Here is an 18,478-nt window from a genome sequence, read left to right as displayed (position 1 = left end):
TGACATTTAATGTTATGTATAATAGAATATAATATTCATAGAGTAAGCTATTGATAATCTTATTGTATTAAGGATTACTAAAGTATTATATTTATAAATTATATCGTGCACAATAAAAACAATTCATTTATTGAATATTATAAAGCTCAAAAGATAGAAAAGTATATAGTAGTAAACGTGTATGATTGAAAATTCAGAGTAGATTTAATTGGTAGGTTATTTTTACTATTATGATTACTGTCACATTAAGAATAATGTTTTATGAGTTCGTATTAATTTTACAAAAGTTTATGAGCTTAAATGAAATAACAATTTTTATACGAAATTACATAGTTATTAAACTTAAACAATGGTTAATTCCATAAACATTATGTATTATAGCATAACATTATATAAACGTATGTACAAACAAATATATACAAAAAATATATACAAACAAACATAAACGATATATTTCTAGAAATATTATTAATGTTATTATCGATTATTGTTGATTTATTGATAGGTACTTTCTTTCTTTCACCACTTACTATTACGCATGCTTACAATCAATAACAATATTTCGATTGTTGCATGCACTTTTCCTTACCTACATATAAATTGTACCTATAAAAATACAAGTATATAATATTTGAAGAAATAAAGATACTACAACTAGAGTATTTTTGCTTATATAGAGAAATTACAAAAATTCAGACCTCATGATCAGTTAGATAGAAAGAAGCTATTTTTGCTACGGGATACGGAGTTTCATAAAAAGGCCTTATCAGAATCAATTTTTTCCTATCAACGTGCAACAGAACAGCAAATCTTTCGATTACGCACTCTCATTAATCACGTTCGTCCTGAAAGTTCTGAAAGCCCACACCATTCCCTTCTAACCTCTTGTTCCTATTTTTTAACCGTCCTGGCACGCCATCTATACAACTCGCGGACATGGTCAAATGCAAAAAATAAAGAAATTTACCCCTATCGTGCGACTAGGCGGGAATGTAAATCACGTAAGAAGAAGAAGCAACAACGGCTGCCAGTAGTTTTGTCTTCTTTTTTCACTCGGAGTTTTGTGGATTTTTATTATGCCTTGCAAGAGGTGATCCAGCGCACGATTTATGCTAAAACATTGAGATCGCGAACTTAAAAAACAAAATGATAGAGGTAAACATGTAACGGACCAAACTAACAGAAAATTAATTATGAAGCTTTCTTGGAATACTTTGGTATTTTGCACATACATGCTGTTCCAAACTTCGCATAGATTTCGTTTAAAAAATTTGTTTACACATTTGACGAAAAGTAATTATTTATTATAAGTAAATTGTTTATAACGAAAAATATTCTAAAATTATTTATGAATTATAAGATTAACTTTTCTTGCTAACAACAAAGAATTTTTTTCATTTATACAAAGCTAATGGAACTTAATACCAATTGTATGTACTGCTCCAATTTCTAATTTATAGGCTTCCTCATAATTTTTATTCATAATTATACATAATTTAAATTTAATATATACCTCAGTAGTAACTTATTATTTCATAGTAGAATTTAATTTATAGTTAATATTTCATGTTCTTTGAATTTTGTGTAATGAAATTTTTTCAAATTTGATACTTTTTTGCTCATAATCTACACGTTTTTCGTTAAAATTACCGTCTAATTGTATGGACATTTTGGGTAAAAAAAAATACATTTTGTCAAACATCTTCCATTTCTATATCTTTTTTGAGCTTCAGCAACTTTATATTGTAATAAAATTGTTTTTTAATATTTATCTTTTGCTTAACACAAAAAATATGGATGTTACTTACGTCATACATAGATTGACTATAGCTTTCATTACAGTAATGTTTGTTCAATAACACTATTTATTTTCTTTCGGTTTTCAAATCCATTCTTATAGTTACTTGACTAAAATTAATGCTTTTCTTTCAGCAAGACTTAGCAATTTATATATATATATATATATATATATATATATATATATATGTATTATAAGATACATATACATATATATATATATATATATATACGTTAAATGTCTACAATTCTTATTTGTAAATTAAGCTTAACGTTACAGTATAGAATTCGTAATAAAATGAGCATAAAATATAAATTAAATTTATTTTAATTGTTAACTGAAACTATTATTGTTTTAAAAATTTATTATTACATTAAAATTGAACTACACTTATTAACATTTTATTAAATAAAATGTTTTGATAGTGTTATCGTGTTGTTAGATATAGTTTGTTAGATTTGTTAGATATAGTTAAATAACGTTTTCTTTATATACAATGCAAAATATATTTAATGAAAATATTAAATTTTTAGAAAAAAAAAATTACTATAATAATGTATAAGTAGTGGCACAATATGCTTAATAAGAACTAAAATTATGTTGTAAAATAAGCTTTAGCTGTATGAATTTATTCATATGCCTCGACTAAATTATAAATACATTAAAAATATTCATACGTTTAATTATTAGTTAATTAAGTCGAACGATTAAGAATTTAAATATTTATCAATCTTCGTATAACATAATTGATTACAACCAAAATAATTCATGTCTAGAATAAATAAATGAGTAGTTATAAAAAAAGTAATCGATCTCAGTATAAATCATTCGATTCATTCGTCTTTTCGAGCAGATGAATGATATTGCAGTTTATTGTTCTATAATTTAAATGCAGCCATAAGATATAAAGAGTTCAAATTTATTGGGAATCCTAATTTGGTATACAAATGCACGATATAGTTTTATAATTCAATCAAAGCACATTATATAATTATTATAATTAATTGTTATAATTATACATCCCAAGCTGAAAATAAAAAATAAAATAACGTTTCAAATTCAATGTCGGTGGTTCAATGGTGTCAAAGGCTTTATTATTAGTCTAAACGGAAATGCAAATAAGTTTGCCATATTTTCATAACGTTACAATTAATGAGGTATTTGTATTTTTGTTCTATGGCTCGAAAGAGTATTTATTGCCAAGTACATAATACCTCTTTCCGAAAGTGTCGAATCATCGCAATGAAAAAAGCTGCTCTCAGAAATAAAAGGCTTGTTCGTTAAATCGAGGTACCGAAACGCAACGCGACCGCATTCAAAATGTTATCGGAAATGCGGTCGGTCTCGATCTCGCCAAACGTTTTTGCACATCGCAGCTACAGTTGGAAGCCTGAGGCGAGTCGACGGGCCCCTGCCCATAAGTTTAAAAATCCAGAGTCGTGAGACGGTCCTCTAATTAAAATTTTTCGACGTGTCATCCGCTCCCTGCATATTTTTCCCATTCCAAAGAAAGAGTTCAGCTCCCGCAACGGGCCTCCAGGATTGACTCTCCAGCTCCGAATTCCCGAGCATCCAACGGTCGCGCGAAAATCCAATAGTCAAGCTGGAAAAGCTAAAGCCAACGGAGTCGTGCGTGTGAATGACCCAAGGTTCCGAGAGCTCCTCGACTGCCCACGCACCGGAAAGGAGTATTACACGAGAGGCGCGATCATGCACTTTCGCGACTTGTGGCTTTATGCAGGCGAGCCGAGTCGAGGTTCTCGAACTTAAAGGGCGTTTCAAAGAGCGGATGATGTCGTGTTGCTCCGCGACCGGCACTCGAGCCACCCGTTTCACCTACGTCGATGTTCCTTTCCAACCTTTAATGCAGGAGGACATGAGAGGGAGGGCCGCGAGCCAAGAAGCAGCCTGTGGTTATTGGAAAGACAGAAAATCGTTTCCGCATATTTTTTCATTTCATTTTTTTTTCTTTTTTTGTTGTGCATCAAGGAAATACTCGACGCTCGTGTAACATATCATAATTCATTTAATTGGGTCACTGCAGATACTGATGAATAATTGTTTTCATGGTGCGCTACAAAAACTTTTCCGGAAACGAATTGATTTTGCAATCTGACGTCCTATTATTAACTGGATGCTTCATAACCTAGAAAATTCCTAAGAAACTTGTAAAATCGAGATAACTAATGATTTGTGGTAGAGTACTGAGCGAATGTTCATTCATTTAATAAACTTTTAATAATAAAATAAAATAAAATAATAAAAATAAAATAATTTTATTCATTGAATTGTATAAAATTTTCATATTTTTTAAACTAGAAATTGATCATCGGTATTATATATTCTTTTTAATAATGTCTTTTGTTTATAATAGAAGGTAAAAGTATTTGGGTTATGTTCGCCTCGATAAATTTTGGCATCGAAATATAGGAATATCGATTGTAACAAAAATTTTAAGTAATAATTCGTGCTTTCAATTTCAATAGAAATGTCGTTAATATTATATTTAAGCGACGGGCAATATTAAAAATTAAATATTGTACGGAATGATAATGAGCGTCCATCTTATTAATGAGTATGAAATAATTGGAAATAATTTGAATGTTGATATTTTTATTATAATTATTCTAATAAGACCTTCATTTCTTAGATTTTATTTAATCTATACAGATTTTTTATAGACAGAAACATAAAATTTAAGATTATTGCCTTAAAATTACATACGTGAATTATTAAAATAATTATTGGAAAAAATGTGATTTTTTTACGCAATAGTAATAATACGCAGTTTAATATTATCATTAAATGATTGCGTTCGTATTAGATACTTAAAATGCTTGTGACAATAATAGCCAATTATCCTGTGTTCTTTATTAATTGATCAGAAATATATGTTTATTTTATACACTTTAATGAAAGTAAATCTTGAAAGTTTTAATAGTCAAATGCTAGTAGGTTGATATATTTACTTGTTCCAAATGTAGTTTATGTATTTATGTACAAAAATAAATGTAACATTTCATTTTTAACTTGCAGTAATATCTCTTCAATGTCTGTTACTAAATTAGCACGTACATTAGCTTCTTGAAGTATTGCTAATGAATTTCATACATATGAACTTTTATGTCACTACAATTTTCTTATTATTATATTACATCAATGTTAATTGTCTTAATAATTGCTGAATATACTAAGCCACTTATGTAATACATTCCATTTCGTTTGTTTTTAAACTCTTGATATGAAAATTACAATTCATGGTTCTTTACATATAAATTTTATTGCTTTCTATTATTAAATATTAAAAAATAATGAGAAATTATCCGTCGTGTGATATGAACCCGTAGTTCCGACCAAAAACATAGTACAAGTTGATTGTAAGTGTTTTTCGTGAGTGGCTTACTCGTTTTGATCGGTATTTAATCAAATTCAAGCACGAAAGGAGGAGGAAAAAGAATAAATTCTTAACTTGGCAGAACTAAAAATATGGCACCCTAGCTATCGTGCCTTCCTTCTTCATAGTATCACCACTAATGGAACTTGCGCTTTTCATTGGCAACGTAAACAATGCAGAACACGCGTTCCCATAAGAGCGCCCATTTGCCGCTCCTCATCCCTCATCCCTCATTTCTCTCTCGCTCTCTCTCTCTCTCTCTCTCTCTCTCTCTCTCTCTCTCTCTCTCTGCTTGGGTAAGAACCGCCCGCACGCGACACGACTTTGTAAGTGTGTTTCGCATGTTCTCATGCGAATACTTGTCTCTAAAAGCACTTCCCACGACTCGAGCAGTTCACGTTGCCACTTGCGTTTGACGGACTTGACATTACATGCGTATTTTCTTTTTTTACTGTCTTGTTGTGTGTTTGACGTACCTTACTTCACATGGCTTTTATCTTGCTTTTATTCGCAATTTATTAATAAATCCCTAATTTTATATTTTATTTATACCGTTTATTGTATTATCAGAATATCTTCAATTGGGGTAGAAGTATCAAAGCGTACATTAATGAATTATGTTTGGTTAGTGCATTCTTTTTAACATTATTTTTAAACTATTAAGCTTTGAGCGTGCAAGTCTTCTGTAATTGTATTAACTGTTCAATTTACGTACTTCGATGTTAATATCACGCACGATTATGAGTCAATAGCGTATAATTAAAAGGGAATTGTTTTAGATTAAAATCCTAAATTAATCAATATTAAGATTTTGCAAGTATCTATTATCTCGAGTTTGTTATCTACATTAGATTCTCTATACACTGCAAGGACCGGTATAAAGTCACTTTTTCTCTGGCGGATGCAGCAACATAATTCACATATACACATTATAATTAAAAATATCTTGTCCCTATTTAATAATTCGTAATATATAAAAAGACCTTGATACGTTTTTTTTGGGGCAAGTTTAACAAAGCATCATGAATCTCAAGTCGTATACTTTGTCTTACGCGAGTGTACACGCACACGGTAACATGAATCAATCAAGATGACAACACTTGAATTAACAATAAAGAAATTTTACTTTATCTCTTCTAATACTGATTATTTTATCAATTTCTAATCTAAGAAATTTTCATCTTTACATTCTCTTACTCTTTGTTGCAAGGCGCATTTTTTCAATAATTTTAAACCTTTTTCTAATAATAATTTTAATATAATAATAATCTAATAATAGTTTTGTAAGTTACAATAAATAATTTATTGCAATTAAATTAATAGCTACACAGTTTTTCAAAAGTTTTATGTCGGTTATGAAAATTTAGCGAAAATTATCAAAATAAAATACATTTTTACATATTTCATACTTAAAACACAATAAAAGCCAATTTCTATAAAGCCTGTGGTGTTGTAATAACAATTATAGAGTCAATTAAAACAAAATTTATCTTTCGCAGAATAATCCTTAATGGCTATATTGACATTAGTGGTGAAAATAATGCAATAAATGATGAGGCCCATTTTAAAATTATCTTTTAGACAAATCAGTCGCTTTCACGAAGATGAGTAAAAAGTCATGCGGCGTTTTTCCCCAGCAATCAATCGATTCTCCATATCAATCAGGCTAATGCAGTCAGGTTTTTGCACGGCGTGAAAAAGCCAATTGATAATCGCCTGATAATCGAATGAGAGAGCATTACGGGGCGATAATATCGATTGGCGATTCAAGTGCAATGCGGGATCTACAATACAACCCGATCGTTCTTTCTCTGCAATTTTTCATCCTCTTGCTTGGATTATAGTGGAGGCACTCGAGCTCGGCTTTGGCATGATCGACAGGTCGGCGTCCCATCCACTTCTAGATCCTACTACCTCTCGAAGCAGCTTCTTCTTCTCTCCATCCTCTACTACCTCCTCCATCTTCCTCTCCCTCATCATATTCTTATGATTATACTCTTTTGTTTGATATACTTTTTTTATACCTTGAAGTTTGGTTAACTCTTTTTCTCCGCATCCTTCATTCTGACTGCGATTGTCAATTATCTGCTACTTTGAAAAATCTTTGGTTTTTTGATTGTTTTTTTGTTTTTGTTATTTTTGTTATTTTTTATTTTTGTTTTGTCATAAGTATATATTGCCGATCACAAATATTTAACGCAAATCAAATAGTAGCGTCTATTTACTCTTTAGGCTTATTTATTCACATGTAAGGATTAATTATTTAATTATTAAATTAATTATTTTTTATTTTTATTTTTATGGTATTTTTGTCGATTATTGGTTGTTAAAATTTGTACGAATCAAACAGTTTTCAGTACCGTAACGTAAGCAAGCATTTACTTTCAAATCCGAATGTATTGTAAGTGCTCGAAACTTAAAAAGAGGAAATCTTGCAAGTCCTTAAATACATCGCTGAGTGTTGTAGCTCCTTTCTCAAGGATTCCATACACGTGAAAATTCAGGGCTGAAAATTCTCCTCCGCGCCGCGTAACGATACATTCCTGTTGCGTGAGTAATAATCTCGTATCTCACTTGGTCAGTATATGCTTTTCGCCTGCCGAAACTGCGATATGTCGTTGACTCCGCGACCGCGCATAATACGCTCCTGACACTCTTCAACCTTCCTCCTCTCTCGCACTTTCCTTTCCTCCCGACTTCTTGAGAGCTACACGTGCGCGTTTATACACACTCGTGCGTTACATACCTGCCTACCCGAATGCCCCCACCCCCCATACAAGCCACGCATTCGCAATCACTAATTCTCTTTCTCGCTCGCTCGTCTCGTCTGCCTCTTTACGTGGTGAGGAGACGACGGAGGAACCGAGCGCGTGGGATCGCGTCTGGAGAGCCACGACCGGTGGCTGAGACGTCGTGGAAGGGAATAGGTCGCCAGGGCGGGGAAAAGATACGGGGTAAGGGGAATGGTGGAAGGTAACACCGGTAGTTACTCTCTGGTTGTAAGAGCGAGACAACGAAATAGAGGCTATTGCTCCCTCTCTTCCACTTCTCCTCTACCTCTGCTCCTGCACATAGTCGACTTTGTTTTTTCTATCTTTCCTTTTTAATTTCGTCGGCTCTCATCTCCGCTTTCGAAATGTTGCATCTTTTGATTTTTTTCGCCGATTTCAGGGATACTCTCGCCCGCTACGGGAATTCAATACCTCAAGAGACTAAAATTGATCTCCACTCTTGCGTCTTGCAGTTAGTTAACTGCCTCCGCGCCAATTCAACGATCCACGCTCGGAGTAATTATATTGCTCTCGTATTTATTTATATAAAATTACGAATTAAAGGCTTTCGTAGTTATACTTATTATATTAAAATTATCAATTGAAGTAGTATGATTAATTGAAAATTAACGACTGTTTTACAATTTTGCGCCATTTAAAATGTCAAAACGTAATTTCGGAAATTTCGATTCAAATATAATAATTCACGGAACTTTTTTGCCAATGAGGCAACAAGTTACAAATTAAAATATTAAAAATCTTTGAAATTTAACACAAAATAAAGATCTAAATCAAACTGTAAAAAAACATAAAAAAACCCGGTTCAGAAGTACGAATTACGTATTAAATTTAGCTGAATAAAACCTTAAAATCTAAAAATTCTTATTTATAAGTGAATAATATTCCTTTTTTTAACTAATATTTTTCATAGAATAATAGCCTACCATAATTATTAATAGTCATGTGATGTGAATTTGTAGTAAGAAATTTTTTCGAGTGATAAACTAAGCTACGGTTATTTAATATGCATTGTTTATAAATAACATTTATTGACGTTTTGAGTAATAAATAACTTAGTATTAAGTATATTTATTATGTTTGTATCTGTTGCTGTATTATTTCTTACTAAGTATTGATTAATACAATGTGATAATACGATTATAATATGAATCTCATAGTATTTCGTAGTATCAAATAAAGATAGTATGAATTTAGTATTCTTATAGTAATTTTAATTGAATCTTAATCGAATATTGATCGAATAAATGATTAGATTTTAGCAAAAGTAGTGAAAATTAGGAGAATAAATATAATTAAAAGTACGAAAAATTATATAAGAACTATGAATGCATAATAAATTTATCAAGACCACTGGTGTCTTAAATAATATTTTTAAGGCTATACAAAATATGAGTTTAAAATAATTCCTGTACTTAATTGCTAAGGATACACCAATCAAGTCAGGTGGAAGAAAGAAGCCACTACGTGGATAAATTATTGCAATGATGGATAATCATCGCACATACAAGCATATCAGTCGCGAAATCCTGGAAAGGCATAAAATAAACGTACCAGGTTAACTGAGTGGCCATTCTTGCCCCTGGAGGAAAATTTCGCTTTGGTCCTCGCCTACGCAGCCGTTCGTCCCATATTATACATATATATATATATATCCAGCTGCACTTTTTGCGAGCGTAGATGCATGTTTACAGCTAAAATGAGAGAGGTGGATGGCTAGATAAATAAATAGATAGATTGATGGAGAAAGAGAGAGATAGAGAGATAGAGAGATAGATAGATAGATAGATAGATAGATAGATAGATAGATAGATAGATAGATAGATAGATAGATAGAGAGAGAGAGAGAGAGAGAGAGAAAGCGAGAGTTACGTATCCGATATCTTCGGAATGGAGCATAGGTCTCGAGTCCAGGGCATCGGCGGTTGAACGCCACGGGAGGTTCGACCGTAACAGACGCGCGGGAGATAGAGAAAGAGAGAGATACGGAGAAAGAGACGGAGAGCGGACATGGCTTGAACCTGTCTTCGCGCATTCAAGTCTCTGCCGTATAAAGAAAGATAAAGAGATATATATATATATATATATATATATATATATATATATATATTGAGAGAGAGAGAGAAGAATAGAGAGAGAGACAGAGACAGAGAAAGCATGTGTACATGTGTGTGTATAGAGAGAGAGACAGAGACAGAGAAAGCATGTGTACATGTGTGTGTGTATATGTGTGTGTGTGTGTGTGTGCGAGAGTGAGAGAGAAAGAAGTGGCTCGAGGGCCCACCTGCATTCCATCAAGCGTGGTTACCCGTGGGAGGAGCAGAGGAGGCGGGGGAAAGGCCCTTCTTTTGGGTCCACCAGGATCGAATACGCCCTCGGTTGGACCCTGGCCCACGCGCTTTTGTTCTCGCTTTGTTCTCTTCTATCTTTCGTTCACTCAACCCCTCGACGGACTTCAACCCGCACGAAATTTACAATAGCTATTAATGATCTACATATTTTAACTGGGAATCGACCCATTCGTGTATAAAATTTTTGTTTATTAAGAAAAACGTTTATGTGGTCACTGTTTTATCGCTCTTGAATTCCGCAGAATTCTTGAACCAAAATGTTCATGAGTTGATTTAGAGTTTAGTGGTTCTGGAAAATAGCAGGCAGAACATTATTGACTGGGGATAAATTTATGATATGCACTCTTAAAATAACGACTGATTTGAGATTTAGGACTTGTTGGAATTATCATTGCATACGCGAATACGCATTGTAAAACAGCAATTTGAATCTTTCACAATCGAAACTTTCACATTTCAGTTTAGAGTAATCTTTATCATTTATTTAAGTTTCTATTTACAAAGGAACAAGGATATTAGAATTAAATAACAAATATAATAAATAAGTGCTATAAGATATATATATATATATATATATATATATATATATATATATTATCTAGCTCATGTTATGCAAAGAAATGTTTATTAGTATAGCAAAAATATTTAATTCTGAAATTAATCTTTTATAATATTAATATTAACGTCATCCAATTTGAAATACCTTCAGATAATATTTTACTTCTAATCATCTAAAAGTATTTCATCAACTAATGTATAAAGTCAATATATTTAAGTGAAAAAATGAATTCTTTTTCATTCTCTTACTCGTTCTTTCATTCTGTCTTTTCAGAACTATCATCCTTTATCCGTTTACCTCGTTTTCATTTAAAGTTTCTGTTCCTTGCTCCTCCATTCTACCTTTCTTTTCATTTTATGAGGCTCATTTTAAGATTTTTGGGCCTTGCAAAGGATGACGCTCGTTGTTCGATGAAAAATGCTTTTTTCTTTGTTCAGGCAGCTTTTGTTTTGGCTTTATACATATATATTTTTTTTCCATCTTCATATTTCGTTTCTTTAATACGTAACAGCAAAATGAGCAGTGACGAGGTTTTTGGAGGGATCCTGTTTCTTTTTCATTGATAGGCTGTTTTGAATTATTAGTTTGATGGATAATAAAAATCCAATCACAAAATACTACATTTAATACGTCATTATACAGTATTTGTATTTATTCATTTTTTAGAAATTTTCTATAAAACCTAGCATTTACTTCTTACTGTATATTTTCGTAATTATACAAAAAAGGTGTAATTATAATCCTCTCTACACGCTTTTTGCATATATAATATAATTGAAGCTTATTAATATAAGTAAATTTACAAGTTATTTCAACTATATTTACAGTATTATAATTGCACTGCTTAAATTATTTTTATATAGAGTATAGGAAAATTCAAAGTCTATAGTAACATTAACTACTTCATTTATGATTATGCAATATGCAGGTATTACAATTTGATAGATACATTCTTATACTCTTGAGCTTCTAATACGTCATTATTAAAGACATTTTTGACATTCTATATATTATTTTATATTGAATTCTTAAATACATCGTTATAGTCCATGACATAAAGTAGTATGGCATAAAGTTATACAACGCTCGCTAATAAGCACGCACAATCATCATCGCGTAAAAATTGGGATACACCTATCAATATTATCGAATAATATTTTCTTATAGATTTTTGTACCTAAAAACCAAATCACTGTTTCAAAAGTGTCCACCCCAGATGAATGCTGTGAGTTTAAATGGCGCTTTCACACGTCGCCCAGGTCATGGACCATTGGTCGAACCACGTCCTAGGCCCTTAGCCATCTAAAATCCATCGCCCAGTCATTACAGAGGCACCACGAAGATGCCGAGCGGAATTCTACTAGAGGCAAGTGTGGGGGTGGATGATCCCCGGTGTAGTACGGTAGCGCAAAGGAGGCGAGAGATATGCAATGAACGGCCCGGGGCACGACCGGAATTTTCAGCGGCTTGCATTGAGTCGTAGCATGGGGATGTCACAGTGGTTTATCTTTCTCCTCAAGACCTCTCGCAAACCTGTCTTGTCAACGTTTTCTCTCCCTTTTTTACGCGCACTCTGATTTTTCTGTACGAATGAGCGGCGATTATATCGGACGGAACGTCTATAATAATTTAACTGTGCTTATAATTTCAGCGAATTCGGGTGGTCTCTTTTAATCCGGCGACTATTTTTGGGTGGTCATGAACTTATCAGGATGCTGTTCTTAACGATCTCGTTGCTCGTATAATTTTTGTTTGGTCCTTCTGGCCCTTCCCATTTCTCCGCAACGTCTTCTTCGATTTATAATATTTTAAGCCTGAAGGTACGTCGAAATTCACTGTGCAATGGACGAAGGATTGCCGACTTATTCTATTCTTAGAATTCTTATTTGCTTGTAGGTGCTTCGCTAGTTATACAAAATTTCCTCAGATCTATTGTTTATAATATGCTTACACCTCATAATATAACGTCTTTGAAGGGGTTATATAAAATATTTTATGAAATTTGTTTGTCATTATTGAATGGATGAAGCGGGTCTCATCGATCACTATTTTTTTTTTTTTACAAAATGAATTACTGTTAATTTTAAAATAACTTGAATCTTTTCCAAACTGGACAAACGAAACGTCTTCCATTAAAATTTGCAGTGAAATATATTAAAAATATATCTTTCATTTATTTTGATTGTCTGAATTTTTTGTCTGTGTTTTGCTGCAGTAAAGCGCATAATCAAATTAATAAATAATAAAATGAATAATAAATCGTGGTATTATAGTATTAAAAAGACCATATAAAAGATTTTGGTTTTAAGGCTCCGTTAAATGTGTTGAAAATACATTTGCAAATTTTAGATTATCACATATTGTAAAATTTCAATCCTATCTGTTACTTTCAAACTTGCATTTAAATTTGAGTATTTGATATTGCCATATCTGTCATTGTCCAATACAAAAAATATTTGATGAAATAATATGTGTACGTAAGCTGTAAATTTTTCAAAGAATTTAAATTCCGTTATTAGCAATGGTGATGTATTATTGGCGATTATCGCGGACAAATATTAGAAAACGGTTCTTCAAATATATTTATGTGTTATCTATTCTATCATGTGGCTTGGCTATTCACGGAGTATATACGAGTTTATACAAGTGGAATTCTCCGTGGGATTATTACGGGTTGAACGTAATAAGCGATAGAAAATAAAATTAAAATTAGAAAAACATATTTCTAGAACACAGTAATTTAGACTCGCGCGTTATAATCGTCGATGACCTTAAAGTAGCAAAAATTAATCGGAAACTCGTTTTATGAAATTTTATCATTGTGTAAGATGCTCGGGCGCTTTTCCATTTATTCACGACTTTGAGATGGAAAGTGCAACTTCCCGACCCGAAATGCGTTCGCATTCCGATGCGCGAGACTCGGCCTTCGATAAAAAGTTCGGGGTCCTCTTCCTCTGCCCCGGCTTATTTGAATGCGCACACGCGCGGTGGCCTATCGTCGAGTAGTAGGCTCAGATATGCGGGGACGCGGTGGAGGCGTATGGGGGCACGGAGTCACGCAGCGCGGCGGTGAAAGAGTTAAGTAGTCTCGGCGGTCTGGAGCGCGGGATAATGGCTCGGCGAGCGCGTGCGAGCCCTTGGATAAAAGGAGGATGGTGAGGCGCTGATTACGTCTTAATTGTATGTGCAGGAGGCCGATGAGCCAGAGGCGAATACGGCTCCCCCGAATTTCGGGTTCTTTGCGCCAGCATTTCACCGACTGCGCTGCTGCGCTTTTTATTTAATCTCCCACCTCCCCTCCCCCCATATACCCGCCAACTCCACCACCACTACCACCACCGCTGCCGCCGTCGCTTTGCGTTCGATAATTTTGGGGATATTTTTTTTATGCACGGACGCTGCGATGGAGGAGCACACCGTCCACCTGGTATTTAGTTTGAAATTTTTTCGCGCTTTTTTTAACCAATATGCGGAGGAAGTTGGAATGGCTATTTAGCGATGGATTTTAGACGACGACTAACTTCTTTTTCGCCGATAGTTCCGGCGGTCGTTTTTTCCTAACAGTTTCCTTTTTTTCAAAAGCACGACATTCAATTTACTTTGATTAAAGATGTTTATAAATACTGAATTTATTATTGAAAAATATTAATAATAATATTAACGATAAGAACAACAATAATAAACATTTTATGATTTTTGTTTCAGGAAACTTGGTCTCGATCTGGTACCGCGGCAGGGCGCTCATATGGTAGACCCAGAATCCATGTCTGTCATCGAATTATATCACGTGGTAGGTCTCTAAAATATTTGTATAATTTTTTTTTTATATCAAAAGGACGAATATACATTTTCTATCAATTTAAGAACTATTTGTATTTACAGAGGTGAATTAATCGAATTTTTGGGCAATTTGCATAAAAGTTATATAATCATGAAAAAGAAGTTACCAGTCAATCGAGTTATTTAAAAAATACTTTTTTATTACTTTAGTAATTAGGTAAATTAATATTTTCACTTATAACATATCAAAAGTAATATGCAAATAGTAGAATAAAATGAAGATTTGGATAAGTTATTCGTTTAGAGATTGAAACGATGTATTTTCTATCATAGGCGTATTCATTCAGTATATATATATATATATATATATATATATATATATATATATATATATTTATATAAATCTTCAATTCCATTCTTTAGTTCAATTATTATTTTAATAATTTAATTTTAAACAATTTATAACTTTTTAAATGTAATTTATAAATAATGTAATATAAAATTACATATTTACATATTTACATATTATATAAATGAAAATTAAAGTTTATGTTGAAAAAGATGATGCATTTTACGAAATAATAATTTTGTAAGCCACGTTTTAAGCTATATTACAGAATTTTATATAAAGAGAGTGAAGAAAAGTGGAAGAAAAAAGATTTCAAAATTTTATGAATACTTTTATCGTCATTCGTATAAAGTTTAGTATATAGATCAATAAATCGTGAAAGGACTCGATTGGGATTGCTATAAACTTCCATTCCATCCGGATTTATGAAAGTTTTAATACATTTGCTTTTAAAAGAAAGTTGCTTTTAGAAACAAGAACACTATATAATAAATCTTTTAAAGAGGTTTAAAAGTTAAATTTGTTAACTATTAAAAAATTTGGCGCAATGATGCGCAACTGTTAAGTGTCTCAAGCTTTGCTAAAGTATATTTAATTCCTCGATTACGAACGCTCAATGAGATAAGCGCAAAGTCTGTCTCGAATGAGCAAATAATTCCTTCATTTTTTCCTTCGAAATCCACAGCATGTGCAGAGCGCGGAAAACTCTCAAGGCTCGTCAGGGCGCGGAACGTTACGTCGCAAGGAGCACAAGAAAGTCCTCACCCACCATCTTTATTTCTGTATGCGGGACTTTGGGCACTCGGTTGGCGAAGACGCGGAGATTTACTTCTCGTTGTACGATGCCAAGCGCGGCCAATACATAAGTGAACGCTTCCTCGTGCGTATATCCAAAGAGGGCTTTTCCAACTACGTCGAGAAGATGCACAGCAACTGTACAATATTCACGGACCTGGGTAACGCTGACCTCAGCCGTGATCTCTATATGGTTGCACACGTTATGAGGTGCGGCAGGATGCTGTACTCGGACTCTGGAAAGAATAAGGCTGGGGCGGCGGTGTACAGGAGGCCACATGGGGTTGGAGTCCTATCCTTAATCGACGCTACTCAAGAGCAAACCGAGGAGCTTGAACTTACCTTTAAGGTATCGATAATCCCATTCTCTCATTACTAATGATACATTTATGGCCTAATAAATATCGTGATGCGACTTTGTCCACGCTCTTATATTCCCAGATTATTAATTAAAGCGTATCTGGAGAATTACAAAATACGTGCAAGTTGAATCGCTTTTTCATCCTCACAACTCAATTTTCATACTAATTTTACGGTAAAACTTAAACTTTCCGTACTCTTATTAAAAGTATATGCAAATTGTAAATTCAGTAGTTGACGAACATAACAGTTTATTTATATACATCGGTGCCATGTAAAAAAAGTTTTAACGTAACGAGCTAAGTTAAAGTAAACCGCATAAGGGAGTTTGATTGCAGCTGCAAATAGCTGATATCTGAGTAACGTACCAGTCATGGTATTTATGCGCGTGCAAATTCGAGATTATTTACTTTATACGGTCCTAGACATCATATTAATTTCACAATACTCCGAGTTTCATAGAATTAAGTGTATTAATAATGCATGTTAGTTTATAAAACTATTTTTAATATATAATTTCATAATAAGACAAGATAGAACTATTATTCATACTGTAATATATTAATTGCAATTTAATCTTAAAGGAAGTACTAAATCATTTTAATAATAATGATTGAAACGTTAATTTTTTAAGTTATATATAATTCAGAATTTTATTGTTTATTTTTGAAAAATTCTTTTTTATTATATAAAAAAAAAAACCGGGCCTTACATTTTAAGAAATCGAAGTCCATATCAAACACGAAACGATGAATTTTATATCGACGGATCAAAATTAATTTAATTAATTTAATTTAATTTAATCTTTAATTAAATTAAAGCATTAACAGCATAATGTGCAATCTCCACATATTTGTCGCAGACAACGACGTATTCAGATAAATTAATATCACATGTTTGCTGATTATGTGAACAGGTCTACCAGGGTGACGAGAAGGAGTTTCATCAGCTCCACGAGCAGATAATTCGAAACAATAAGTGTTCGCCTCTACCGGGCCAGCCGAATTATGGTATCGTTGTCTCCTTCCGGGTACTGCACGGCGAGCTTTGCCAGGTACGCGACGACAACCCCCTCCTGTTCAAGAACATCTGCTTGACAAAGAAACTTGGCTTCTCGGATGTCATTATGCCTGGAGATGTGCGCAACGACTTGTATCTGAAGCTCGAGAGGGGCGAGTTCGAGCGCGGCGGCAAATCCACTGGCAAGAATATCGAGGTTGGACTTTTGCAATCACGATAGGGGAAATATGTAGCTCAGTTTAAGAAGTAAAATATAACTGGGATCGAAGATTTGAAATGGAGTGCTTAAACTTTATTTCAATTCTGTTGTACTTAGAGCAAATTACGTAAATGCTCGATATATTTTTGTTTCTAAATTTTCATGCAGTAAAGTATTGCCACTATATACTCGGAGGTCCTTTCGCAGGACACGAAAGTTTGTAATAAGTTTAAACAAGGTGTACATTAAATAAATTATCTTCACTTTAATCAATTTAATATGTATTTAATGATTTTAGTATTATAACATACATATATTGGAATATACATTACATTATAATATAATATACATTATAATATACATTATAATATACATATGAATATACATATGCATAAACACCGACTGAAGAATAGCTTGTATTTAAAATATTTCAAAGTTTTAAAATTCTGTATTAAATATCAAAAATAGAAACCAAAGATTTAAATTTAAATTATATACTTGCTTTACGTTCAAAATTGATCGCATGTACAAATGTATAAATATGTTCTTTAATTTCATTTGTTGTAATTATCTACAGAATATTATTGTAATAATGAAAAAAAAGACAAAAAAAGGTTCAAAATCTAAAAGTAATTTTTTAATAAAGTATACGAATTGGTAAGCATAAATGTGTTAATATATAATTAATAAGCAATTAATATATAACTATTTGTTATAATTTTTAAATATTAAATTATTATTTTAATTATTTTATTAAAATGTCATTATATTTATTTGAAAATGATTTAACAGTACGTAGAGAAATTCTGGAAAATATGGATATGTAAAGCTTCGATATTTTTTTTCCAAAATATTTTTTCAAATTTATGAATAAATGAATTTGATATTTGTTATAAGTTGATTTCAGTTAAATATTTATCAAATAGTTGATTAAAATAATATAAGAAATTTGAAACAATTTCTTGAGTTTTTTTACTGTTTCATGAGCTAATAGAAAATAAAAAATTTTCTACGTATAAAATCATTAGATTTTATAAACAAATCATCAATATAATACAAATCTGTATTACTTAAGCTCAGATTA

At 32.3% G+C, this 18,478-nt stretch overlaps 1 protein-coding gene across 1 annotated transcript in view; it reads left to right on the top strand.

Moving 5' to 3' along the window:
* The window catches only part of spg (dedicator of cytokinesis spg), a 118,404-nt gene that overhangs the window by 88,014 nt on the left and 11,912 nt on the right, over positions 1–18,478 (top strand). The window contains exons 5-7 of the mRNA XM_011497544.1: positions 14,597–14,681; positions 15,706–16,164; positions 17,092–17,391. Coding sequence (XP_011495846.1) covers positions 14,597–14,681; positions 15,706–16,164; positions 17,092–17,391 — 844 coding nt within the window. The remainder of the gene's footprint in view (positions 1–14,596; positions 14,682–15,705; positions 16,165–17,091; positions 17,392–18,478) is intronic.

This window comes from Ceratosolen solmsi, unplaced genomic scaffold (genome assembly GCF_000503995.2).
Source record: "Ceratosolen solmsi marchali unplaced genomic scaffold, CerSol_1.0 scaffold47, whole genome shotgun sequence".
NCBI lineage: Eukaryota > Metazoa > Arthropoda > Insecta > Hymenoptera > Agaonidae > Ceratosolen > Ceratosolen solmsi.
This window is presented reverse-complemented; position numbering and strand designations above follow the sequence as displayed.